At 42.4% G+C, this 27,535-nt stretch overlaps 1 protein-coding gene across 5 annotated transcripts in view; it reads right to left on the bottom strand.

Annotated features, from left to right (window-relative positions):
• The window catches only part of DOCK4 (dedicator of cytokinesis 4), a 939,215-nt gene that overhangs the window by 251,551 nt on the left and 660,129 nt on the right, over positions 1-27,535 (bottom strand). For all 5 annotated transcript variants that reach the window (XM_029615608.1, XM_029615609.1, XM_029615610.1 and 2 more), the window contains exons 26-28: positions 11,536-11,634; positions 4,174-4,268; positions 2,111-2,186 (exon numbers count right to left, since the gene is read on the bottom strand). In XM_029615608.1, the coding sequence (XP_029471468.1) occupies positions 2,111-2,186; positions 4,174-4,268; positions 11,536-11,634 (270 nt within the window). The remainder of the gene's footprint in view (positions 1-2,110; positions 2,187-4,173; positions 4,269-11,535; positions 11,635-27,535) is intronic.

The following is a 27,535-nucleotide window of genomic DNA, read 5'->3' as shown; positions in this document are numbered from 1 at the left end:
TGTGATGAAAGGCTATACAGTTTAAGACTCTTCAGCTTGGAAAAAAAAGAGAGCAGCAAAGCAACTCGATATAAGTTTATATAAACATGACTAGGGTGGAAAAGGTAAAGGACAGTTATTTACCCTTTCAAAAAAATACTAAAACAAGGGGACACTCCATGAAACTAAAAGTTTAACAAAAATAAATTGGATAAAGTTCTTTTTCACTAAACACACTATCAAACTGTGGAATCTGTTGCCAAAGGGCATTGTCAAGGTGACTAGCATACTGGGATTTAAAAGAAGTTTGGACAAGTTCCTAGGAAAAGTCCATAATACATTATTAGCCAGGTATACTAGACAAAGCTATTGCTAACCCTGGGAGTGAGAACAAGAAATAAATCAACTTTGGGATCTACCGGGTACTTAGGATCTGGACTAGCTATTGTCAGAAACAGGATGCTGGGCTCCATAGACCTTGATCTGACCCAGCATGGCAATCTGGAAGTTTTTATGTTCTACCAAAAATGTTGGTTACAAACCCCAGCACTTTCAGGCTAACTCTGGATTGAGTTCCTGATTAATAGCACAAGAGCTTTGCCTCGAGGTTTAAGGACACAGAAAACAAACATGTATTCCCTCATGCACAACAGACTCAGTAACACACATAAACACACACACACATATATATATATATATATTAGAGATGTGATTCAGCCAAACCTTTTGGTTCGGCCTTTGTTATCGGCCCGCCGCTGGAAATTTCGTTTCCTGCGGTTTGGGCCGATTTTTTTTCGGCTGTCCCTATCCGAACCCCCCCCCCCAACCCTTCAGATTTAATTAATTACAATCCCCCACCCTTCCAACCCCCCAAGAAACTTACTTAAAGTCCCTGGTGGTCCAGCCGGGGTCCCGGGAGCGATCTCCCGCTCTCGGGCGTCAGCTACCAGTAAATAAAATGGCGCCGGTGGCCCTTTGCCCTTACCGTGTGACAGGGGCTATCGGTGCCATTGGCTGGCCTCTGTCACATGGTAGGAGCAATGGACGACTGGCGCCATCTTAAAAAAAATATATATATATAGAGAGAGAGATATAGATATCCACACACAAACACACAGAAAACCCCCTTCAACATGATAAGATGCAGAAAGCACTGATAGGAGTTATTTGGTATTTTAGAGAAATACAGGGATCGGCAACCTATTTCTTTCAAAGTAACAAAAAAAAAACCAAAAAAACCCCACACCTCCTAAAGAGATTTTAGTGCATTTACTCCTGCCTCCTAGGAGGTAGGGAGGGAATGTCCCCCTGACAAAGTCCTGTCCCTTCCACACCCCTATCATTCTACTCCCTACCTAATGCTAGCATAATTTCAAACCTTGTGGACTGCCTCAGTCTTGTGCATCACAAGCTTAGCACAGCTGGGCCACAACTTTTAAAACAATTGCTTATTGTGGTGCTAGTACTGCAGAAGAAATGGTATATCAAAATAGGGATGGTAGAAATAAAAATGTATATTCTTAAGTTATCGATATAGTTTCCATTTTTAGTCCTGATACAGATTGTTTGAAATGCAGACCATCAACAATGGATATGGATGTGAAGAGAAGATAGTTGGATGATCTTTACAGTATAAGCAGCTATCACTGGATCTTCTATACACAACCTTTGGATCCTTGGTGTGTACCCAAGACCTAGACCACATGGACTTCACTGTGGACTTGTTTCCCTTTGTAAGAGAGCCTTTTAGGTTGATTTATAGAGCTGTGCTTAATCTTATATCATTTTGACAAGAAACAATATAAAGACAACAAAAAGAAAGGGACCGGTGACTGCAAACGGCTGTAGGAGGGTATGATATATACTTTCTGAGTCCCAATGCAAATTTAATTATATTTTCTATTTTTAATTATCTATTTTGGTGTTCTATACTGATGGTATACAAACATACAGTATATTTATTCCACCATCCCTTTTTTCTACATTATTTTGGCATCTTGTTTGTTTATATTTAGAGAGCGTAATAAGCCAGGGATTGCGGACCCTTGAAGTATTACATACTGTCTTTAAGGAAAACCACATGGTTCTAGTAAACTTTTACACAGTTGAAAGGAATTAGAAGCACCCTTACCTTATAATCAAAACTTTCGTTTAAGAAGTTCTTGCGAAGGGCATCTGATAGATATAAGACTGTTGTAATGATAACACTGGCAAAAAGAAAATATTTTCTTTTGTTACATAAGATAGCTTCCCTTGAACACCTATTTAATTAACAACTTCCACACATATTTATTAAGATAAAAAAGTATGGGCTCCATATTCAAAGAGGTTTGCCTAGGTATGTTGGGAATTAGCCAAACACTGGGGGTTTGAATTTCCCATCAATTTGACCACCGCTGACTTATCCGGCCAAAGGCCGAATTTTAAAATGGCTGCTTGCGCATAAAAATCTGGACTTATGCGTGTGGCTGGGCCCTGCCTGCGCTGCACGCATTTTCAAAAGGGCAACACGTGGAAACTACTTCTACGCGGAAACTACTTCTGCTCGGGCGGAGCAGTAAGTGGAAAAATTAAAAATTTTTGAGTAGGTAGGTAGGGGTTGGGATGGAGAGGGGAAAGGGTAGAAAGGTTAGGCAGTTGGGTAGGGAAGTTCCCTCCCAGTCTGCTCCCCAATTGAAGCGGACTGGGAGGGAATGGGGGGGAAAGCCTGATTACGTTGCCGCACGTAATTTACTAAAATTCACCCCCCCCCCCACGGGCACGGTCCGCACATGCGCACGCAGATTTTAAAATCTGATGTGCATGTGCGTGTGGCCAGCGGATTTTATAACATGCATGCGCTGGCGCGTCCATGTGTGCCTTTTAAATTCGGTGCATCCATGTTTTAAAATCTACCAGTAAGTTTTTAGTCAGCTAAAACTTAGCTAGATAAATCAGGGGCAACGAGCATTCTGTTGGGGGGGGGAGAGGGGGTTGCTCGTTGCCCCTGATTTATCTGGTTCCTGGGACAGTGGGATGGAGGTTGGGAGTGGGGTTCTGGGAATTGGACCTAGAAATCCAAATTTATTTTTTTTTTTCAGTTACCCAGCTATCTTCTGAATATAGCCAAGTAAGATAACCTTATCCAGAAACCTTTAAACCTACCCAGTTATATTGAGAATATATCCAGTTAGATTTAAATTTATCTGAGTAATGTTACCCTAATAACTTTAGGTAAGTATATTCAGTGGGAGACTTATCTCATGGATACCTCTGACAAATTAATCAGTTAACTTTAGCTGGATAAGTTGTCAACTCTCTGCTTTTCTGAATACCGACCTCAAAATTATAAGCCAACAATCCAACTCAGCCCCTCCCCCTTTCCCAGAAAGCCTCTCCTCACTGCACATAAAAGAATGCACCAAATGAGGTAGATGCATATTTTACATGCATTGAGCTCCTGTCTATTTTAGAATAGCCATTTATGCGCATAAAACTGTGCCTTAAATGCCTTTGAACCTCACCCTCAGAGTCCCGTATGTGATGAAGGAAAGTAAAAAAATTAGACTTGAAACAGTAGTTGAAGTTGTCTCTGGTTTTAAGTATGTTTACAGCTGAGTTAATGGGAGGTGGTATGTGAGGAATTCTCTAATTGTATTTTTAGACATTTGATATTTATTATAACCCATTTTGATATATATGAATAAATAAATAAAACAATTCTTCTACATGTATGTAAGGCTGAAAAACAGAGTTCTACCATTTAGAGGAAGACATGGAAAATCACCAAATAGATACCTTACAAAGACTAACCCCAAGTTCCTGGTTTCTGATTCTCACTGGACTCCAATGAAAGAACAGTATGATGAGTAATAGTTTACTGATGGAACCAAACGTGGGGGTTGGAGACACACCAGGAAAGTTAGAATGAATCAGTTTTAAAGCAACAGGAGTTACAGTTACATAAACAATGTTTCCATCATATAATAAATACAGTCACTAAAACATTGCCCCATTATAGTACATTCTTGGACTAATACAAAATGTTAAAAGCATAAAGGAAGGAAAGAAAGGTTAGCACGAAAGCACAGCAGAGTGCCCTGAAGCAATCTCATGCATGCACAACATGTTCAAGTTAGAGATTATCACCTTGACTGTATGATAATGATATTACAGATTATCAATGACATACATAGGTTTTACTTTTTGTCTTACTTGTTTGCAACCAAGCGCATCACAGTCCAGTCTTTTGGAAACATCTCTGGTCTGACAAGTATTCGAAACACTGTAAAAATCTGTAGTAAGAAATCCTGGGGAAATAAAGAAAGCGGCTCTATAAAAACACAGTACAATATATTTAAATGGCTATCACTATGTGGAAGTAAATGAAAAATATATAGAAATTTCTCATGACATGGCAGACTCAAATATATTTAAAAATACTTCTCTATTATTCGCTGCTTGTGTTAAGTTCAAAAGATGGCAAGAACACTTTTCAACAGATTTATTTTTGTAGAACAACAAGAGCACTGAAATGATACTGTAATCTGCAGCACTGAAATTATGAAGGTTTTAGAATTGTGAGCGCTCCAAACCAACTTGTCTAACAGGCATTTCAAATGACAGATTTCCTGGAGTAAGTGGAAGCTTAACGCTCTCTTATTTTAGCAGAAATATTTAGGGACCCTTATATTTATCTACCTTATATGTCAGGCATTTTCCAACCAAACATGCTAGACATGACATGAACTTTAACAAGTTTACATGCAAGTCTTTTAATTACTATCAGGCCGATACAGTAAAGCGTGGCCGCAGTTACCCCGTTTCTAACTCGCTGTGTATTCACAATTTCGCCGTGTAAGTCTAACCCGCGATTCACTATCTGTTTTTACCGATCCTTACCGCTTCTTTAACTCGATGCATATCCCTTTCCGCCCGTGGCATGTATATGTATGTAAATGATCCGATTAGCTATTCCCTCCCATACAGTAAAGTGCACCTCGAATATCGCCTTTTTAACCCTGCTATCTTGCCGCGTCTTTAACCTACTAATTTACCGCCTACCCTGACCCTTGCGTTAGCATGGTGAACTTAGCCACCCAGTCCCAAACCAACCCAATCCACAGAAAAAAAAATGCTTCTCGCACTTAGCCGCCCAGTCCCAAACCAAACCAACCCAATCCAAGCCCCAGCAGAGAGAGACGAAATTTAGCCATCCAGTCCCAAACCAACCCACAGAAAAAAAAAATGCTTCTTGCACTTAGCCGCCCAGTCCCAAACCAAACCAACCCAATCCAAGCCCCAGCAGAGACGAAATTTAGCCGCCCAGTCCCAAACCAACCCAATCCACAGAAAAAAAAAATGCTTTTCGCACTTAGCCGCCCAGTCCCAAACCAAACCAATCCAATCCAATCCAAGCCCAAGCAGAGAGAGACGAAATTTCACAGTCCCAAACTTTCCCCCAGCCCCCGCTCACCTGCCCTGGCCGCGGCCACGCAAGCCCCCAGTAGCAGCAGTAGAAGTAGAAGGGCGGCAAGAGAAAGCGGCTTCAGCAGCCCCGCTGGCGAAGGTGAATACATGCACGCCTGTAGGTCCAATATGGGCGCTCAAGGCAGTGAAGGCGCATGCGCACACGCCGCAACCTCCGACGTCCAGCCGGTCACGGTGTGTGCGCATGCGCCTTCACTGCCTTGAGCGCCCATATTGGACGTACAGGGGTGCACGTATTCATCTTCGCCGGCGGGGCTGCTGAAGCCGCTCTCTCTCGACGCCCTTCTACTGCTGCTGCTGGGGGCTTGCGTGGCCGCGGCCAGGGCAGGTGAGCGGGGGCTGGGGGAAAGTTTGGGACTGTGAAATTTCGTCTCTCTGCTGGGGCTTGAATTGGGTTGGTTTAGGACTGTGAGATTTCGTCTCTCTTGTCCGTCCGAAGGAGGGTGCTTTGTTGTGCTCCCTGCCTCCGATCGCTGGCTGCTGGGGCTTGCTGGTGCCGGGCGCTCAAGGCAGCGGGGTCTGTAGGAGAACCATCCACTTCCTGGTACCTGTCATTTCAAACGTCATTTGAAATGACGTTTGAAATGACAGGTACCAGCGCACCCAGGATACTGTATAGGTGCTGTATAGCGCCTATACAGTAAAATGGATTGCACTTCATGGACGCGCGTTGGACACGGCTTGCATTTGCATGCCATTTAAATACAGCATTGAGTGGTAGGTGATCCGAACTGTGCGTGCGGCAAATGCGGGTGCGCCGGGCACTAACGCACCTCTTTCTACTGCACCTTACTGTATCGGCCCCTATGTGTTTCACAGGAATGTGAAACCTGAAAGACCATCAGTTTAGAAAAATTTCCCATGGCCTCAGCGATGATTTTCTACCAAGTCACACCAGGGTGCTGACCTGGCACGGCACCTTTGTGAACTTTCTTCCTTTTTATCTTTGCAGCTGAAGTGGAAGGTGGAGGCTGGCGCTGGCCCTGACCTGCTACATTTTTTTTTTAAATATAGGCAATTACCATTGCAGTGCCTCCTGTTTACCATATTACTGTTGTTTGTAGCATTCTTGCCGGTAAGTTAAAAGCATCTTTCATCACCATGATGTAATGCTGGAGTTATAATTAGCTTAAAAGAATCAATCCAGTATACTGAATTAAGCAACCTTGAATGATCAATGTATAATTGCTCTAAACAAGAATTCTATACCATCTAAATAAATAACACACAAATCAAGAATGGCTTGGGAATTAAAGCTGGCTTTTAAATTAATATATTTCTGTCTTAAGTCAAAAGTAAGAGCATCTGAATAATTCCCCCTGAAGAAACACAGTTCAAGACAGAAGTAGTAAACACATTATTGCATTATGAAATTTGAGCTTTACAGATTCATGGCTCGATTCATCCCTAGAGGTCTGGGTCTCTGCTTAACAAATTTACAGAATGATGGTTATACCCTGTCTATACTTATAATACTCATCCTCCATAAGCAGACTGGAAACATGATGTAAACTTTAAACTGGACTGTGACTACGAAGATGATATGAGGAAGCAGAGAGCGTAAATAAAAATTATGGAACACTTTGCCGGTAGAACTAAGATTGCAAACAGACATAAAAAAATGCAAAGCTGATTTAAAGACCTGGCTTTTTAAGTGTGCTTACACAAGTCCTAATGAATGACATAGTTTTTTATTATGTTTTATTTTAGCATAAATTACTTTTAAGATAATTGTCTAGCTGATATTATTGTGCATAGCTAAAACAATGCATTTTATTGATTTTAGCACTTATTATTTTATCTGATAATTTTTTTTAGTTCTGATTAGAATTAGACATTGCTCTCTTAATTGTTTATAATATTTATTGATTGTTTTTAGTCTTATTGTTTTATGTTTATTTATTGTAAATCGATGTGATGGATTGCTTGTACATGAGTATATAAAAAGTAATAAACTATAAACTGTTAGAGTAAAGGTAGTAGTTGACATGAGGAAGCAGCCACTATTCACTAGGGAGATTCTCCCCAATTTCCAGAAAACTTAATGAAATTGTATTTTTCCTGTCGACTTGCTAACATCGCAGGTCATCCTACTCAGATAGTGGCTCGTAGATTAAGTCTAATAGGATGTGTGAATCATTAAATAAATGGTGGTGGAATCTGTAATTTTTCTTTCATAGATCTCTATAAACTTTCATTAAAAACATTAAACAATTCAAGGACAACTGTATAGAATGAAAATATTTATAAATCTGCAGCTGTCCCAGGGCCAATGGTAACACTAGGCAAACTAGGCAGCCGCCTAGAGGACCACAGTGCTGGGAGCAGCACAACGATGGCATCTTTTCCTTCCCGATCCCACAGCCTGGAAGAGGACGTGGTGTCCCATGGGCCCGCAGGAGCAGGAAGGAGGAGATTGCCACAGCTCTAGGATATTGTGGCTGATGGCTGGAGAAGCATCATGGCAGTTAGCTGGAGTGGAGCAGCATTTGCAAGTCACGGATATCGGGAGCTGGAGCAGTGGGCTGAGAGGCCTGAGCAGGAGTAGGCTGCAGAAGCAGGACCCCACAGCTATCAGGAGCTGGAGCAAGAGGGCTGCTCAGGCCACCCCCATTGGGAGCTGAGGCAGCGGGATGGTATCTAAGCAGGAGCAGCTGAGAGAAGAAGGGACAGTTCTTCTGGAGGTTGGAACTGAAGGAGTAAGCTGAGGGCAGGGAGGGGGGAATGAATGAGTGAGAAAGGCTGTATTCTATGTGATTGAGCATGTATGTGTGAGAGTGACAGACTGTGTTGTCTGTGTGTGTGAAAGAGGCTGTGTGTCTGTCTGTGAGCGTGAGGCCATGTGTGTGTGTGTGTGATTGAGCTGTGTGACAGTGTGTGTGTGTGTGTATATGAGAGAGAGGAAAAAGTTAGTTTGTTGCAACATCCCTCCATCTCCTGTTAATCCACAACTGTTACGGATGTGGACCCTTGAGCCGGCTCGAGTATGAAGAGGATCTGCTGAAGGGAGGCCCGCATCAGAACTCGGAGTCAGGAGGTGGAACAGGACCAGGAGACCTGACAGGACCTTCACCTATACCAGCCCTCGTTCCCCGCAGGTTGAGCCCTTGGGTGCCGGCAGGACTTAGGAGGAGGTCTCCTGGTGAAGAGGAATCCGATGAGAGGTCCGAGTCGAGGCAGGCGGCAAACAGAGAAGAGAGGGACAGTCCAGAGGTCGTGGCGGGCAGCAGAGGTGCCGAACGAGTTGACGTACCAGAAGTCGAGGCAGGCGGCAGGAAGGCGGAGACTGGAGACAAGCCAAGGATCAGGACGGGCAGAAGACAGGAGATACCTGAAGACGAGCCGAAGTCAGGAGCCAGGGAGTCAAGCCAAAGATGGAGTCGAAATCAGGGACAGGCAGGCATGGAGCAGGAATCAGGAACAGGCAGACACGGAGAGACGTCAGGTCAGGAACAGTAACTAATCACTCGCAGGAGTCGACCTGTTGCTAAGGCAAGAATCTGTAATCTTGGCCGGGTTTAAATATCCTTTGGCGTCTGACGTCATCCTAGGGGCCGGGCTGAGTTTTCCCGCCATGGCCCCATTAAATCTTGCGCGCGTGTCTAAGGGGCAGGGTTTTGAGAAGAGAGTTGGCGGCATCTCCCTCATGGAAGGAGCACCGCAGCAAGGCCCAGCTGCAGCCCGGAGCAATGCAGGGAAGGCTGCAACTGAGAGATGAGAAGCAGGAGGTAAGATGGGAGCCCGGCCGTGGACTGCCGTGGCCCGTGTTCATAACAACAACAATCTCAAGGCATCTGAAAATCAAAGGTCAACAGCTATGGAGAGTGGGAGAATTTTTTTTTTTTATTTTTATCATACATCAATTTAAAGAAGTACAGTATATCTCTTGTATGGATATTCCATAAATGGAATTACAATCCATATCACATATAGGGGTAGATTTTATAAATCTACACCCAAGCGTACTTTTGTTCGCGGGATTTTATAAGATACGCGCGTAGCCTATAAAATCCGGGGTCGGCGCGCGCAAGGGGGTGCACATTTGTGCACCTTGCGCGCACGCCGAGCCCTGCACGCGCTGCCCGTTCCCTCTGAGGCCACTTCGAAATCGGAGCAGCCTCGGTGGGAACTTTCCTTCCACCCCCCACACCTTGCCCTCCCTTCCCCTACCTAACCCACCCCCCGGCCCTATCTAAACCCCCCCCCCCCCCATCTGTGTTTTAAAAGTTACGCCTGCCAGTGGGCTGCTTGCATGCGATTCCCCAGCCCGGGACCCGTTTCGAGGCCTCAGCCACGCCCCCGAAACGCCCCCGGGCCGGCACCGCACCCCTGACATGCCCCCCGGAACACCCCGAATGACGCGTCGGCCCCGACACACACCCCGACACGCCCCCCTAGCGAAGCCCCGGGACTTATGCACGTAACCCTTTTAAAATCCGGCCGATAGCGTTTATTATTTGAATCATGTAACTGAAAACTTTTTTGGCACCTACTAGATAAATTATAATCCAAACCTAACTTATTTACGTGCCTATCTGTAAACCGTTGTGATGGTATATCACTAAACGACGGTATAGAAAAGTTTTTAAATAAATAAATACAGAATAAGGAGACCACAAATATAAATAGAAATGTGAAAAAACTGAACCAGAAATGCAAGAAGCCAACTCTATATGTAGCGCAACAATGGAAAAACAGAAATGTTACCATTCCGCATAAAAGATCAAAAAATATAAATCAGTAAAACCTTGCTAATAAAAATAATAAATATTTCAAAATAGCTGACAAATATATCATCATCCAATAATTAAAAACTCATATAAAAATTTGTCAAACACCTATAAAATATTGCAGAACAGCAGACACATCAAATAATACTCAACAATTAAAACCATGTTTTTTAACTTTTTTTGAAGAGTTTTATTTGTTGAGGGTGTGCTTGTGTTCTGCATCTGGGAACGAGATGAGGTATTTTGCTAGCGTGTAGTCTTTCTATAGGGATCTATAGCAGCCTTATTTGTTCTGTTTTCCTAATAGGAGGTGTACAATAGGGCCTGGTGTAATTTTTGCAGTGTGCCTTTTCATAGGTAGGGTTGTTATTGTTTGAGTGTTAGCAATTAGTGCTGTTTTGGTTTAGGAAGTTTACTATATTGTAAGTGAAAATCAGTTTACTCATGGATTTCTGAAGGCCAAGCCCACATTGGTTACAAGGCTTAATGCCATATGGGCTCCAAGTGTCTTTTTAGAATAGTTTTTTTGTTGGCACCAGGGCAGTGCATGTAAATATACATTTTGAGAGTGATATTTTTGCCTCAGATGACTGTATTTTGAATGTCCTTTTTCATGTAAAATCTTTTTATAGATAAAAATTTTTATTTTACGGTGTATGGGGAGGATGTAATGAGGGGAGGGGGTAAGCAAGGCTATGAGGTTCACCTAGGGCACCTAATATCCTTGCACTGGCCCTGAGCTGGCCACTAGAACTCCTGAGAGAAGCCTTAATGAAAAAGCCTGCTGCTGCTATTAGGCCCTCAAAGACCCTTCTGACAGGGCAGCCTGTATCTTAAAATCAGCGCCATTAAATTAATTATCTTGGAATGGATAAAGAGCTTCCTTTACATACGGGCCGATACAGTAAAAACGCAGGAGAGTGGGCGAGCGCCCGCTCCCCCGGCGCGCGCACAGGCCACTCTCCTGTGCACGCGATACAGTAAATAAATTTATTTAAATTAGGCCCAGCGGTAAAAAGAGGCGCTAGGGACACTAGCGCATCCCTAGCACCTCTTTTCGGACAGGAGCGGCGGCTGTCAGTGGGTTTGACAGCCGACACTCAATTTTGCCGGCGTCGGTTCTCGAGCCTGCTGATAGCCACGGGTTCGGAAACCGGACGCCGGCAAAATTGAGCGTCCGGTTTTCAACCGGCGAGCCGCAGGCCTATTTCTAATTTTTTTTTTTTTTACTTTTTTAAACTTTCGGGACCTCCGACTTAATATCGCCATGATATTAAGTTGGAGGGTGCACAGAAAAGCAGCAAGAGAAACAGCAGACATTCCAAGATAAGAAAACTTACAAGTGTTTAAGGCTTACCCTTAGCTCTTCCTTTGTGCTGAAGCTTTCCAGGAGTTGCTGGTAATGTCTGTCCGTCATCTGCCGTAATAGAGATAAGAGAGAAGCCACAAACTCCCCCTGAGAAAAAAAACAAAACTCAAGAAAATAAATCCTAGCATAAGAAAAGTACCTCCCCCCACCCACCCTCAAAAATGAAAAGAAACTACATGATGGAAACGTATCAAGTTTCTCAGCAGGCTCAACAAGCATCTTACCTGACAGTGCTGAATTTTCAAATGGAAATGACTACCAGGAATAGGTGGAGAGTTACAGGATAATAAACACAAAAGGGTTTGAATTAGCACAGATCTCAGACTGGTGAGTGGTAGTACCAGCCTATTGTCAAGGCTTCATCTTAATAAATAGGAAACATAAGCACTTGCAAATCCCCACCAATTCAGCAAAGCAATTTGGATCCAATTAAAGAAACATTTCTGTGCCTTCAGCACATCCTTCATGCTCGGTAATTAACGGGCGCAACTAAAGTAGATTAAAATGTAGTGCAATAAACTATGACACAGTGAACAATGAAGACAAGTCCTTGCATTTATCCTAAGGACAGATTTATTAGTACTGAGCGAAGGTATAAGTGAGAGACTAAATGCAGAGCTCAAACAATGAATTTTACAGGAAAATATGAGCTTTCCCGACGTTCTCTTACCAGTGTAATTTCTATCCTGATAGAAAAATTCATTATTACATAGTATACAGCGGGTGAAATTCAAACCGTTTATAGAACTGTAGCTAAGCTAATGGGCAAATACAGGCATCTCAGCGGTAAAAGTTCTTCAGTGTGGCCACAGTGAAGCACAGAACACTAAGCTGCTCACCTGTAATACGTGTTCTCTGTGTACAGCAGAATATATTGGCCACACAACTGGATGAAACCATCTGACAGAACCAAGAAGAAAATGATCTCACAGAGCTCATGTGAGGCATGTGCAGGCCTTTCTGCACGGCTGCCCACTGCACAAGTCTCCTTGGTCTTTATAGCAAGCTAATCTTCAACTCTAAAGGGAAGGTAGGAGGGATAGTGTGGCTGATTTATTTTGATGTCTAAACAGCCAACCCACCCCAAGTAAGGCGGGAAGGCCACAATCAGGGAAGCAAGGCAGGGGTTGTGTCAGCAAACAGAATTTAAAGGTGGGCCAGCCCGCCCTCCAGTCTCTTCATTTGGTGATTTGCCCACCCACATGCGGATGGCTTATATGGTTCTGATATGGCATGGTGGGTGTGGAGGACTGCAGAATAGTCACAGCAAAGGGGGCAAGGATGACCAAGACCCAGGGAGCATGGCAGGTGCAATTCTTGAAAGCTAGCCAGGTAAAGAATACCAAGTAGCATGGTATTCCTGCTCCTACGTTGCATCAGTGGGTTACAGCAAGATGAGTTGCCTGTCAAGTCTTCGGCTTCGATGGCCAGGATTGGTCTACACATCACCCAAAATTGTGTTGGCATGCTTAATGAGTGACACCTGCTCATTTACGGAGCAGGACTTTGTTGCACCGCAGAGAACGTCATAGGTAATCAGGATCGAATGGCAGAATAACCTGAGGGGCAAGGCCTTGACGACCCTGTGTTCCCCAAAGGTGCTACATTGCTATAGCATGATACTATATAGCACTTGTGAATTGGAGAACGGCTTTGATGGCCCTGCATCCACCATGGCGCTGCATTGCAGTAGCAGGACTCTATGGAGCATTTAGTGAATTGAAATTCAGCAGATGAGGGCGTTGTCACCCCTGGGGATTGACAATATAGTAGTAATTGATGTTTTTGTAATTGAATGAATGTTAGCAGTAGTTTAGTAATTGAATTGTTGCATGCCATGACTTACGCTTCATCCATATCCATTCAATAAAGAATTTCTTTTTGAATAATAGACTGACAGAGTTGTCTCTTATAATAAGGAAATTAGGATGGGGTGGAGTTAATTATAGAGAGGCGAGAGGAGGCGGCTGCACCTGAGACAGTGTGGAGAACATTTGTTATAGGTGAGCAATTTAGCTTTCTCCGTGGTCAAGCAGGATAAAGTCAGTCACACAAGTGGAGATGCGAAAGCTGAGGATTGCATATGATTATTTTGTTACTTAAGAATTTTAGTATATGAATGCAACACATTTATTGCATGAGGCTGGAGGATAGAGCTGAAGGAATTAGTTAAATAAACTTTTAAGAAATCCCTGACCAAAATTGCTTTCTTAGTGGGAAATGGTTTCTAGGCAGTAATGAGGAGTAAAAGTATAGACAGAAGATTATGTAGTAGCTTTGCAGATACCTTCTAAGGAAACAGACCACTGATGTGCCAAGTAAGCTGCCTTAGCTCTAACTTGATGGACTTGTATATTAACTTTGAAGATGTAGTCCCGACTGATTTTAGTAATAAGTGATGCAATCACATATTCCAGGTAGAAAGAGATTTTTCTAACTGAAACTCATTTAACTGGGTTGAAAGAAAGAAAAAAAAGTTGTGAGGATTTTCTGTGGGATTTTGTTCTTTCTAAATAGAACTGTAAAGCTGTTCTGCAGACCAATGCATGAAGAGCCTTCACACCATTATGGGCATGTGGTCTGGGAAAATGCTGGCAATGCAAATGACCAATTTAAATAAAATCAAGAGATTACTTTTGGCAGAAATTTAGGATGAGTTTTCAAATTATTCTGTTACTAAAATTTGAGTATAAGGAGAGTATGAGACTAGGACTTGCAATTTGCTTACTCTTTGAGCAGAAGTAATTGCTATAAAAAATAAGACTATTCAAGAAAGGAATTTTAGAAATATAGTTGCCAATGAGTACAACTGAGTAAAAACAATATTTAGATCCCAAGGAAAATGAGGATCTTTTATTAAAGGTTTCAGATGCACGAGGGCTATCATGCATCTGGCAACTGAAGGCTGATGGGATATACGTGTGCCATTCCAGTCATCAAGGTATGCTGCTATAGTCCTGAGGTGAACTCTGATGGCGTTAGTTTTCAATCCTGAATTTAAAAGGGTTAGCAACTTCTGAAGTAACAAAGAGACAGGATCCTGACTAAAATGTGAGCACCAGGTTGTGTAAATATTTTCTATTTACAGTTGTACAATCTGCTGATAGAAATTTCTTCATTTCCATAGGCAGTTGCATAGACATCCAAGCAGTCAGAGCTAAAGACTGAAGGCTGGGATGCAGGAGATTCCTGCTGTACTGCATGATGAGAGATGGGAATAGCCTCAGTCTTTTTGGTCGTTGAACAGCTAAGCATTGTAGCCATGGAAACCAAATTTGATGAGGCCAGAAAGGAGCTAAAAAAATCATGTTCTCCTTTTCTTAGTTTTTGGATTGTTCTGGATATCAGTGGAATTGGGGGAAATGCATAGAGTCATCCTAGATGAATTGAAAAAGCACCTACAGCCACTCTGTCTCTTACTGGCATCCAGGTACAGCATATGGGAACCCTAATTTTGAGGGAAGTTGCAGAAAGGTCTCTTTGTTGCATGCTCCAAAGATAGAATTTGATCCTATAGTGACCACTCAAGCAGCTGAAGTTGGTGGCTTCATCTGTCTGCCATCTGATTGTGGTTTCCAGGAAGATAGACAGGAGAAAAATCCCCTGCGAAACTGCAAACCTGCAAATTTTTGCTGTTTCCAGGCAAAATTTGTAAGGACTTGTTCTTCCTTATTTGTTGATTTAACACATTGCCACCTGGTTGTCTGTCTGGATCTATATCACTTTGTTCTTGAACCACAGGCTGAACACTTTCAGAGCACTGACAATTACAATGAATTCTAGAAGGTGTATATGAAGCAATTTTTTGTGAACTGGTTCCCTGATAACTGAGGTTTCCAGATGAACCCCCAACTTTGAATAAAAACTTTTGACAACAGAGATTTCCTGACATTGTGGTTGGAAGAAAAATGGACCTTTTAACAGATTGGTCCAACCACTATGTCAGAGGTTGACCAAGAATGATAGATATTTTCACTTTGTATATCAACAGTTAAAGGCTGAAATTTAAATTGCCCCAGAGCTTGTCTGATATGAAGATGTGCAAAAGGAATGACATGAACCATTATTGCCATGTGACTTGGCATCTTCTTGAAGACGCGGACAGAGACTTGACTCTGGCCCGGTATTTCTCACAACGCTCCTGGAGACACATCTAGCCAGTCAGTTTTTTCAGGATATCCTGAATCCAGGCCAGATTTTCCAACCCTTCAGTTGTGAGTTGGCTGAGGCCAGAATAGGAGTGCAGCCTCTGGGTTATAGCTGTCCATGGCCAAGTGACGAAGCTCCCAGAAGCCCCGATGCAATGAGACATGAGTAAAAAATGTGTGATGAACTTCAGCACACATTTTCTTTGCTCATACACTAAAATAAAATTTAACTCCTAGTGTTGTAAGCTCATCATATGCTAATGCTACCACTATCAAGCCACTCCAGATCCTCCAAAATTCCATGGCCAGAATCATAACAAACACCCGCAAAACACATCACTCCAATTTTAAAAGACCTGCACTGGCTGCCTATCTCCTTCCATTCACAATACAAAACACTCACCATTCTTCACTGCTCATTATACCAACTCAATCACACCTGGCTGGAAGAAATGCCTCGCTTCCGCACTTCCAACCGCCCCACAAGAAGTGCTCATGCAGGTACCCTACACATTCCTTCCCTGAAGGCTGCGCATCTGTCCCTCACCAGAGAAAGGGCTTTCTGCATAGCTAGCACCTACCTCTGGAACTCCCTCCCCCCTTCTCTCCGAACAGAACCATCACTCAACAAATTCAAAAAAGGAGTCAAAACATGGCTCTTCAAACAGGCATACCCCAACTCAACCAATATGTAGACTTCTCCTAAATGGACCTTTCTAAGAATCTCTACTACCTGCCTTCCCCCCCTCCTCCCCCCCCCTCCTGTGCCCCTCCCCCCCTTGCTCTTCTCCTTTTCCATCTGTGCCCCTACCCTCCCCCCCTGGAACTTTGCTGCACTTCATAACACCTGTACCACTTTCTCATTGTTAAAGATAACGTTTTCTTAGTTTGTACAAAGTTTCTCTCTTTCTTTCTTTCTACCTTTTTCCTCCATAGCTATTTAGTTCTTTTATGTTATTATATATAATCTCAGAATGTTTTTACGATGCTTATATCTTACACCATTTGCGTTTAACTATGACATGTTATTCTGTTCATTGTATTTTCCTCCTTTCAGTTCAATGTAAGCCGGTATGATGTGCCTCACGAATGTCGGCAAAGAAAAGTCTATCAATAAATAAATAAATAAATAAAAATGCATGTTGCGTTTGTTGGTCTTCGACGGCTTCGCCCCGTTTGCCTCACCTTGTTTATGGCTCCTCCCGCTCACCTGGGAAAGATGGCTACTGCCGCGTCTCCCTGCCGACCTCTCTGGCGTCCCCAAAATGGCTATGGTGCTGCCTTCCGCCATTGTTCCTCCCAGGACCTACTAGTGTGTGCGCGCAACCCACGTCTTTCTACCACTCTTGGCGCGAACCTCGAGGTCATTCCCTCATGCTGACATCTCGCCATCCGGGTATATTACCCTCATCATTTTGCTAGCTCTCAGAGTTAGCAAGGACTCGAATCCGTTCCTGTCTAAGCTACTCTGTCACTTCCGTGCTGTTCGCAGAAAGCCTTTCCTCAGGGTATTACTAACTTGGTTACTCATTCCTCGAGGGCCTGCTCTCCCTGCCTCGGTGCCTGTACCTCCAACTATACCTGGTGAAATCGCTAACCTACAGCTAATATCCAGTGAGTACCTTAATCATCAGTCTATCTCTTCCACAGTAACTCCTTGGGGGATACCTGCTGTGGAACCTCCTGATGCCATTCAGGAGAGAAGGACTCCCTCTGCCAAGGTCCCTAAGACTGCAACTACCAACTGCCTCACTACTGCCACCGCTGGTGGCTTTCTACAAAGCTGTATAATTAAAAGAACTTGCTTGTGTGTGTGTGTATCCGAGTCTAGCCCAGTGCTGTGGTTCCTCACGGGGCTCCTCCCCGTGGGCGTGGTCATCCCCACAGCACCCAAGGATCCACCAAACATACATAACCAATAACAATGCACTGGGAGATAAAACAAAAATAAATTGATTTAACTTGAAAATGTGTGTACAAAGACATGCTTAGCATACATAAAAATGATTTATATACATAAACAATATTTTCTGCACATAACAGTTTATGTACATAAAACACAATTTGCGTGCAAAGCATGTACTCTGCGTATAAAACTTGATATGCAATAATTATATGTTATGTGCAAGAAACATGCTTTGCGCACAAATCGTGTTTTATGCACATAAATCCTGCAAATAGGACCCCGCACCACAGACTCCAGGTTTAGCCCCATAGACTTACACTAGCCCCAAACACTTTACTTCACCTTTGAACAGGAATTATATTTTCTTAACACTAGAAATTTCAGTTAAGCCTATAAAACTCTTTGAGCTGGGGAGAAATAGCTAATATCTTAACATTGGATTTGCATGGAGGAGAGCTAATTTGTGTGCATTCTTACTTAAGCTTATGTGCACTTAAGGTCTTGTTACATCAGCAGTAAGTTGTGTGTATAAACGTGCGCACAACCACACATTAACATGTGCGTACAGCTGAGCTCATCATATTACACTGGGGCAGCTCTGGTAGCTTAAAAGTACTGTTTGCTGTCTCAGTGAGAGGAGAGGTGCTGAGCCCAAACACAAGTGGAACTAGAGCAAGGCAGGGTAAACGTTTTTTTTTGTTTGTTCTGGAAAGCAGAAGAATCTGTTTTCTTTGTGAATGTTTTCTGCTGCTTGAAAAGCTGTTTCCTTTGCTGTTGGGAGCTGCCAAAATAGCCTGCTGTTTTTGAACAGTTTGTTGGTGTGGCAGAATAGTCCTACTGCTTCTTCCACCTCAGTCTCCTACACCTCCATTTAAAATCTGTTCACAAATTCTTTTTCTTAATCAGGTGCTACATAATGCTAATTGTTGTGTGCCTTTTTACTCTTCCCCTCTCTCCCAGTTGGCATACTCTGGAGAATCCTTGTCGCCCTGAGGGCTGGAGTAAATGCCTCCCCAGCAGCGTGCTTTGGCCAGCAGGGTCCACCACAGTACTGCCAGTCATTTTCCCTTCTTTCCTATGGCCTGAACCATAGGGTCATCCACTACAATTACAATTTTCAGTTAGCTGAAACTTGATACTTTATAAAAGTTGTGAAATAACAACTTCAGAGGTTCGGATGGTTATCGGCTGTAACCATGGCTGGCACTGGCTTCCAGGTTTTGATGTCTATTTCCTGATTCCTCTGGCTGGACAGCTTTGAAGGGAAACAGGCAATAGGCACTCAAAGCTATAAGCTACAGCATGCAGTCTGATTCATAGTCACCGTATTCCCATAATCACTCAACAGCTCGTCTAAAATAGCAAATGTCAGCTAATTTAACAATTATTACTGTCAGCGCCCAACTGCACAATAGATTTATAGCAAGGGCTGCCAACCACTGTTTTATTTCAACATGATCTGCTTCTTTTAGAAGCAATTATTAAAAACATCAATGATCTAAAAAGATTAAAAGGGCAATGCCCACCAACGACAAGATTTTCCTCTTTTCAAGCAGACTGAACACTGTTTAAGCACAAAACACTACTGTAAAATCAGTTATCAAAATCTAGTTAGGTTTTTTTTTTTTTTTTTTTTAAATTAGGCAAACCTTATGCCACTTTTGTACAATGAAACAAAAATATTTATTTATTTTAAATTCTTTTGTATACCGCCCTTGAAAAAATATAAAGTCCACCACAAGATCCCTTTGTAAATTATGCTAGTAGAAAGTCTGTTAGCTTTCCCACATTATGGGGCAGATTTTCAAGGATTTACGTGCATAGGGGGGGTTACGTGCACTGGGCCTATTTTCAAAAGGCCCGACGGCAAGCGTAAAGCCCCAGGATGTGTGTAAGTCCCGGGGCTTGAAAAAATGGGCGGTCCGAGGGTAGGGCGTTCCGGGGGCGTTGCATGGCGTGGCCAGAGGCCTCCATACGGCTGCTGGGCTGGGGGATCACGTGCTGGCACTTGGCCGGCGCAACTTCCACAACAAAGGTATGGGGGGGTTTCAGGCTGGGGGGGGGGCGGGACAGGTAGGGGAAGAGAGGAGAAGGGGGGGAATGGGAAAAGCCAGCTGGTCTCCCCGAGGGCTCGGCGCGCGCAAGTTGCACAAGTGTGCACCCCCTTGCGTGCGCCAACCCCTGATTTTATAACATGTGCGTGGCTGCGCACGCATGTTACAAAATCAGGCGTACATTTGTGCGCGCCGGGTTGCATGCACAAATGTACGCCGCGCGCTTATGTTTTAAAGTCTGCTCCCAAATGTATTTCAAATAAGAGCCAATACTGTTAATTTGTGTGTTTAAAAACATCTCGCCTCAACTGGCTCCAGTGCAGCCCAGGAAACCCGTGTTCAAGACCAGCTCCTTAGCCAAATAAGTAGTGCTTTAACACTTATCCGGCTAAGCAGAAGGGTTTTTTTTAGACCTATCTGGCTACTGAACATAGCTGGATAAGTCAGAAAAGTGCTAGATGGACAAGTAGTGGAGTAGTGCGAACTGCTACTTAGCTGGACAAGTCAGAATTTGTCCAGATGTGCTGCTACTTCTCTGGATAAGTTTGAGTTTGTCTAAGAAGTGGCAAGGTGCTACTAAGCTGGATAAGTTGGAATTTAGCCAGATAAACATGCACAAATGATAAACCCACATGTTTTTACTTCAAATTTTAAAGGGATACCCGCACGAGTTGGGATGCATGCAGCAATGAATTAACCAGCTTTACCACTTAGTCTACCAGTTCGCCCAGTTCATCTGCAGCTTGTAAAGACCCTCCTGGCTCTTCAGCCTGAAGACCCCCAACCCGGACATTTTTTCACTTTTAAGATGTTAATCATCACTTACTCCAGTACTAAGCAGGAGTAAATATACGAAAGTAAGGTGTCAAATTTACATGCACAAAGTGATTATAAAAGAGCAACTTAACTCACCTAAATGCTGGCCCCCTTCCCCAGAATGCCCCAGCCCACACCTTTTTTTACATGTGCAAATTTACTCACAGATCCTGATTGTGTATGTTGAGGTTTCTAAACTATTACTTAATATAAGACCCAATAGATATAGCAGGAAACAAAAATCAAAAAGAAATAAGACGTGCTATATAAGAGAATCCTGAATATGATCAAGTGTGTACCTTCATACGTAGCTGCAAAAATGTAGCTGTTGTGTCTATAAGGCAATTACTATAAGGCTTTAAAAATCATTAGGTACCTTGATCGTTGATTTTTTGCCACACGAATAGTGTTTACATAAATGTTGATTACATTCACTTATTTGCTTGCACTTGTTTTTACTTGCTTAACTCTGGCGGATATTATTGAACTCTGGCAAGTATTGTATAACCCACTTATTTGCTTGCACTTATTTTTACTTGCTTTTCCACTTGAAATGGTAAAGGAAGTTTTGTGTGTCACAATATACCACTTATCTTAAGGGGATTCTTCGCAAGTAGACTTAACCGCAGTGCACAACACACCATTTACAGTCATTTGTGTGCAAACCTCCACTGCAGAGCAGCTTTTTCGCTGCCGTGTCGTGCTGCAAATCTACAGTCAGCTGAGTCGTGCTATAAGAACATAAGAACATAAGAAAATGCCATACTGGGTCAGACCAAGGGTCCATCAAGCCCAGCATCCTGTTTCCAACAGTGGCCAATCCAGGCCATAAGAACCTGGCAAGTACCCAAAAACTAAGTCTATTCCATGTAACCATTGCTAATGGCAGTGGCTATTCTCTAAGTGAACTTAATAGCAGGTAATGGACTTCTCCTCCAAGAACTTATCCAATCCTTTTTTAAACACAGCTATACTAACTGCACGAACCACATTCTCTGGCAACAAATTCCAGAGTTTAATTGTGCGTTGAGTAAAAAAGAACTTTCTCCGATTAGTTTTAAATGTGCCCCATGCTAACTTCATGGAGTGTCCCCTAGTCCTTCTACTATCCGAAAGAGTAAATAACCGATTCACATCTACCCGTTCTAGACCTCTCATGATTTTAAACACCTCTATCATATCCCCCCTCAGTCGTCTCTTCTCCAAGCTGAAAAGTCCTAACCTCTTTAGTCTTTCCTCATAGGGGAGTTGTTCCATTCCCCTTATCATTTTGGTAGCCCTTCTCTGTACCTTCTCCATCGCAATTATATCTTTTTTGAGATGCGGCGACCAGAATTGTACACAGTATTCAAGGTGCGGTCTCACCATGGAGCGATACAGAGGCATTATGACATTTTCCGTTTTATTCATCATTCCTTTTCTAATAATTCCCAACATTCTGTTTGCTTTTTTGACTGCCGCAGCACACTGAACCGACGATTTCAATGTGTTATCCACTATGACACCTAGATCTCTTTCTTGGGTTGTAGCACCTAATATGGAACCCAACATCGTGTAATTATAGCATGGGTTATTTTTCCCTATATGCATCACCTTGCACTTATCCATATAGAGCAGCTTTCGGCTGCCGGAGACGTCACAAATCACCAGCGCATAGCACTTTTTCCTGGCAGTTACAAGCCCTTGAAGAAGGAGCTTTTTGCTCCGAAACATCTAGATGTCGGCTACACAATACTTGCCAGAGCTCAACAACACCCATCAGAGTTCATCCGACAGCATAAGATAAGTGGTATATTATGACACACAAAACTTCCTTTACCATTTCAAGTGGAAAAGCAAGTAAAAATAAGTGCAAGCAAATAAGTGGGCTATACAGTACTTGCCAGAGTTCAATAATATCCGCCAGAGTTAAGCAAGTAAAAACAAGTGCAAGCAAATAAGTGAATGTAATCAACATTTATGTAAACACTATTCGTGTGGCAAAAAATCACCAAAAACGATCAAGGTACCTAATGATTTTTAAAGCCTTATAGACATGATAGCTACATTTTTGCAGCTACGTATGAAGGTACACACTTGATCATATTCAGGATTCTCTTATATAGCACGTCTAATTTCTTTTTGAGGTTTCTAAAATAGCATATACTCACATATATGTCATTTACACACGTATGTGCCATTTGTTTACATGTTCAACTTTTGAAATTTCACACCTTTAAAGCTTTATTTGATTTCCCCTTTTCTGAAGTTACTGCATATGAGCAGTACATAATATTAGTAATGCAAATGTTTAATATGTTTGCTTGGTTCTAAAATATTGCCATTTTTATTTTGCAGGTTTAGTGAAGCAATGCCATATCTTCTATCATAAATACTAGCAGGAAATGGTTCCACAGCACAGAATCCCATTTTAGACTATTTACTATAATACATCAATCAATCATGCATCCATTTTGGTGCTTTTGTGACCTTTGTGTATTAATGTAGTCTTGAAGATATTTGCTTGAGAGAGTGGGGGAAGATGCCAACCTATCCAATTTTGTTGCAGTTCTGTACAAAGCAGGTTGTACGTATGGCATGGAGTCATACTTTTTGGATTTGTGCACATCTTCACCCATAAACTCACTATGCTAATTTGGCTCCTTTTAACACCATATTGTATATGGTGACTGCTTTTCCTTTATGCTATTAGCATCAATACTGATGAAGAGAAAGTTCAAACCATAGATGAGCAACCGTATACGTAAAAAGGATGCTGAAAGGAAACAGAATTATTTATACATTACCTACAGTGTTATCTATTTATACCTGTACCTTCCATACCTTGAATTCCATTTGATTTTGTAACAGAGCCACTGGAAAGTTTAATGAAGGAAGACCATAAAATGGCAACCTATTGGTCCTGTTTGTTTTTAAACAGGACTTGAATATATTATGTGTCTCTACTTTCATATCACGAAGACTTTGTTTTTGTGGCAAAGAATCTGGATTTTTCCAGATTTGGCTAGAGCAACGCAAGAAGACAAAGCATTTTCTTGCTATGCACCACAAGATACGGGCTTTTGAGGCTATCTTTTCCTAATATTTCCTTGTAATGTATAGTAAAACACTATTAAGTTAATTGTGTGTTCTTTGCTTCTGATCAACTTAGATATTTTCTTGATGCATAGAAGTCATTAGTTTTAGCTCTAAAGCAATAGATTGCAAAAGTTTTCAGTTGATACCAGATGTTTCCACTATTCAGCTTGATTTGTCTTCTCCTTTGCAATCTCCTATATTATTCTTTCCCTTCCCCTCCAATTTGGGGTGTATTGAGGGTTGCTATCCCATGGCAATATTTGTTTCAATGGTGGGTTTGTTTTTCACTTTGAAGACAGCTGTATTGGCTGGTAGTTTGTGTTTCTTTTCATAAGGTTAAATTGCTTATTATATTTTGAAATCTCAATAAATAAAAATAAAAAAAAGAACTCTATCCTATCAACATGTGAAATCACCTTTCTAAGGTACAACAAAGACCAGTAAATATCACATAACTGCTTAAAGACATTCTTTTCTTGTGTGAAATGCTCAGTTTTGTATTAATTTTGTTAAGGGAAAGGCACATAGATGACTAATTAATTTCTGGCTACTTCAAAGGGTTGGAAATCCATAGTCCCTGTACATTAACTAATATGCAAGAGGTTGGAATAAATGGAATAGAACAGCAGTTTGTAGGGTTGGAAAAACATTTTTGGTTAGGCTTCATGAGTCATTTACTAATTAGTATGTTCAGGAAGTAGTGACTTGCATTTTGGCCATGACCAAGGTTTCTGGAGTGGATACTAACCAAACGCCTACTGTAAAGCACATTCTGAAAGTCTCAAAGTGCCCCTCGTTATGGATACAATTCCTATTTTAAGAATATTCTGCCATAACCATATTTGCATCTTTTGCATTTTAAACATTTTTTAAAATCCCTTTGCTCTTAACTAAGAAATATATTCAAGTAATCCTGCCCTTTCCCCCTCCCAATGTCCCCCTCCCATGGGAAGGGAGGGGGACATTGGAGAGGTAGGTAGTGCCCGACTGAACTGCTGAATCAGTCTTCTTCTTCCTGTGTCCCCCCCCCTGCCAAAACTAATCAAACATGCCTAAGCTTCTCTCTCAATTATATCTGAAAATGTTCCAAAGCCCTATTGTCATTTGGTGGTGGTCAACACCCCCATAGCTTCTTGGGAGTTTGACAGACAGTAGTCATGGAAAATAGGCTTTGTTGATTCACCTGTTTGGTCTCCTACCATTCCAGATATATGGGAAAGCATGTTCCCATAGTAAATCAAAATACAGGCTCTCTTCCTCTTTATGCTACCTTTTTCCCCTCACCTGTGCTTGTAACTATTCTCTGTAGTGAGCCCTAGCATGTTTGGATTCTTAATAGTTTGGTTATTACCACCTTTAATGGAAGGCTATTTGTCAGGTTGTTGATGGCCACCAGCAAGCAAGACATTCCACGCCAGGATTTCACAACTGGCTTTATCTTAACATACACATACAGAACTCAAGAACATCCTAGTTTAATGTAAAAACCTGTTGGGCAGTTCTTGTATCCCACCAGCAGACAGCCTCAAACAGCTCTTGGACTGTCTTTTTAGTCCTTCCAACTCTATAGCCCTGCTGTTGGCCATCTAGTTCCTGTATGATACTCATGTTAGTCCTCCCAGGTCTATGGCCCAAACTTCTTGCTGTAGCCATTTCTTTCTTGTCGAGACACTCTAGTTAGTTCTTCCATGCCTCCTGCTGGCAGTTATCTTGTACCTATTTAGAGAGTTATATTCTAGACTCACAGTCTGCATTTTTCAAGAACTTAATCTTACATCTGGTCCACGACTCGGGTCTTGTGGTTCATGTTCCCATTTTTTTCTAGATTCCTTCATGTATCCAGTATTCCTGTTTGGCTGTAAATTGCTTTATGATCCAGTTCTCCTGCAGTGGTCCTCACTGCTTCTGTGGACACTTTTGCATTACCTTGTTTCCTGCAGTGGTTCTGTTTTCCTTCTGTGGGCTATTTCATGTCTTCAGGTTTGGGTTCTACATCGTCTTAGTGAGTATTTTGTATTTCTTGTTTTTCCTGTTAGAGATCTGCCAGCCACCAACACCTAAGGACTCAACCTGAGGAGAAGGTGGCTGCTGCAGGCAGAAGACTTCATGCCTCTGCTCCTGTTAAAACCTGCCAGTGTTGTCCTGCATGTGCACTGCCCACTCTTAGCTTTATCTCTGGAAGACTATGCTATTACATTTCTATCTGAACAGCTAGTGTTCAGGTTACAGGTCCCTTATCTTCAGCTTTAATAAGGAAATTCAAATTCAGTATTAACTTAGGCAGATTCAGAAAGCAATTCAGTTCAGTCCAATCCAGATCAGGTTAAATGGTTAACACAAGAATAAATTACTTCACCTTTCAGTCACCACAGATACAAGCCAAGCTAGGGTTTCTAGGTTCAAGGCTATTCAGCTACAAAACAAAGCAGAATGTCTGTGTTCAAGGCTTCAAAGATACATGGCATTCACTTCTGAATTTCAAAGCAAGGCAGGGCTTGTATGTTCAAAACTTCACAGGTACAAATCAAGGTAGGGTATCTGGGTTTCAGGAAAGGCTTGGCTTGGCCCTCAAATTGCCAGGAGTACTGACTTGCTCCCGGCAACCCCTTGTAAATTCTTGAGGACCAATCTGGATCCATAGGGGCATGGTTGTAGGTCTAAGCTTGGGAGAACAGGCAAGCCCTTTCTTGCTTTGCTTCCTTTTTTTTTTTTATAGCCACCTGGTTGTCAGACACAATTTCTTGCCTGTCACCCCAGCAGGCCACCAGTTTAAGACTAGCTGAAGCTCTATTACCCTGATATTATTATAGACATCCACCATCCTCTAAGTAAAGTACTTCCTTCAAAATGTTCTCCCCATCCATCTTTCATCTTGTCCTTTAGTTTATTTTTGTACTTAATTGAAGCCTGTTACATATTTGAATGTTTCTGTTATTTCTTCTTTTCCATCTTTCCTCTAGCAAGAATATATTGCATTTCTTAAGTCCCTCTGTGCAGGGTTTGTGTGGTTTGATACCTCTGCTCTGAACTGTCTTATATTGTTAAGCAGGCCGATACAGAACAGTGCGGTCAGGTGGAGCGCACTGTTATCCGGCATTTGGACACGCGATTTCGATGCGCTAGCTTTACCCCTTATTCAGTAAGGCAGAGCTTTCCAAACTTTTCATGTTGGTGACACACTTTTTAGACAAACATAATTTCACGACACTGTAATTCAGTCTACTAACAAATCAGAGGTTAAAGGTTAAACGAACAAACCGTATTTCAACAATTTATGTATGTTTCCTTAAATATATACATACATTTTTGTGGATTACATAATGTTACACCCACACTGGCAGCTCCCATTCATTCTCACAGCGCTCCCTCCCCACCCCCCAGGCATGCACACATTCATTCTCACACACACACACACACACACACAGACCTCCAGGCAGGGAGGCAGGCAGACACCAATTTATTCTCACACACACATACACCACTCACACAGGCAGGCACCTATTCTCACACAGACTCCAGGAAGACACCCGTTCGTTCTCATACACAGATACAGCCTCAGGCAGGCATCCATACATTCACACATATACACCTCCAGGCAGACTCATAGTCATACACTTGCACACACTGAAGGCAGACCCCCCTCACTTTCTTTTGCCAGCAACCTCAGAGCCTCTCTCATTCCTCTGCTACTACTGTCCACTGCTGCCATGTGGAAATTTGGGGAGATGCTGATTGCTGCTACTGGCACTGAAGCCCATTCTGCTGCCTCCTCTGTGCAGGCCCCGCGGTATTAAATAATTTGCGGGCTTCCACTTCCTCCATGCCGATCTCGTACACTGTGAGACCGGCATAGAGAAAGTGCTACTTTTGCACATTCCCAAAAATAACATATGCCAATCACTAAAAAGTAATTTTTTTTACCTTTGCTGTCTGATCTTAGTTTTCTAATCGGTTGGTCACAGGCTTTTTTTTCCACCTTCCCTTTC

This window comes from Rhinatrema bivittatum, chromosome 9 (assembly GCF_901001135.1).
Source record: "Rhinatrema bivittatum chromosome 9, aRhiBiv1.1, whole genome shotgun sequence".
Lineage (NCBI taxonomy): Eukaryota > Metazoa > Chordata > Amphibia > Gymnophiona > Rhinatrematidae > Rhinatrema > Rhinatrema bivittatum.
The sequence above is the reverse complement of the archived record's forward strand: the minus strand, read 5'-3'. Positions and strand labels throughout refer to the sequence as shown.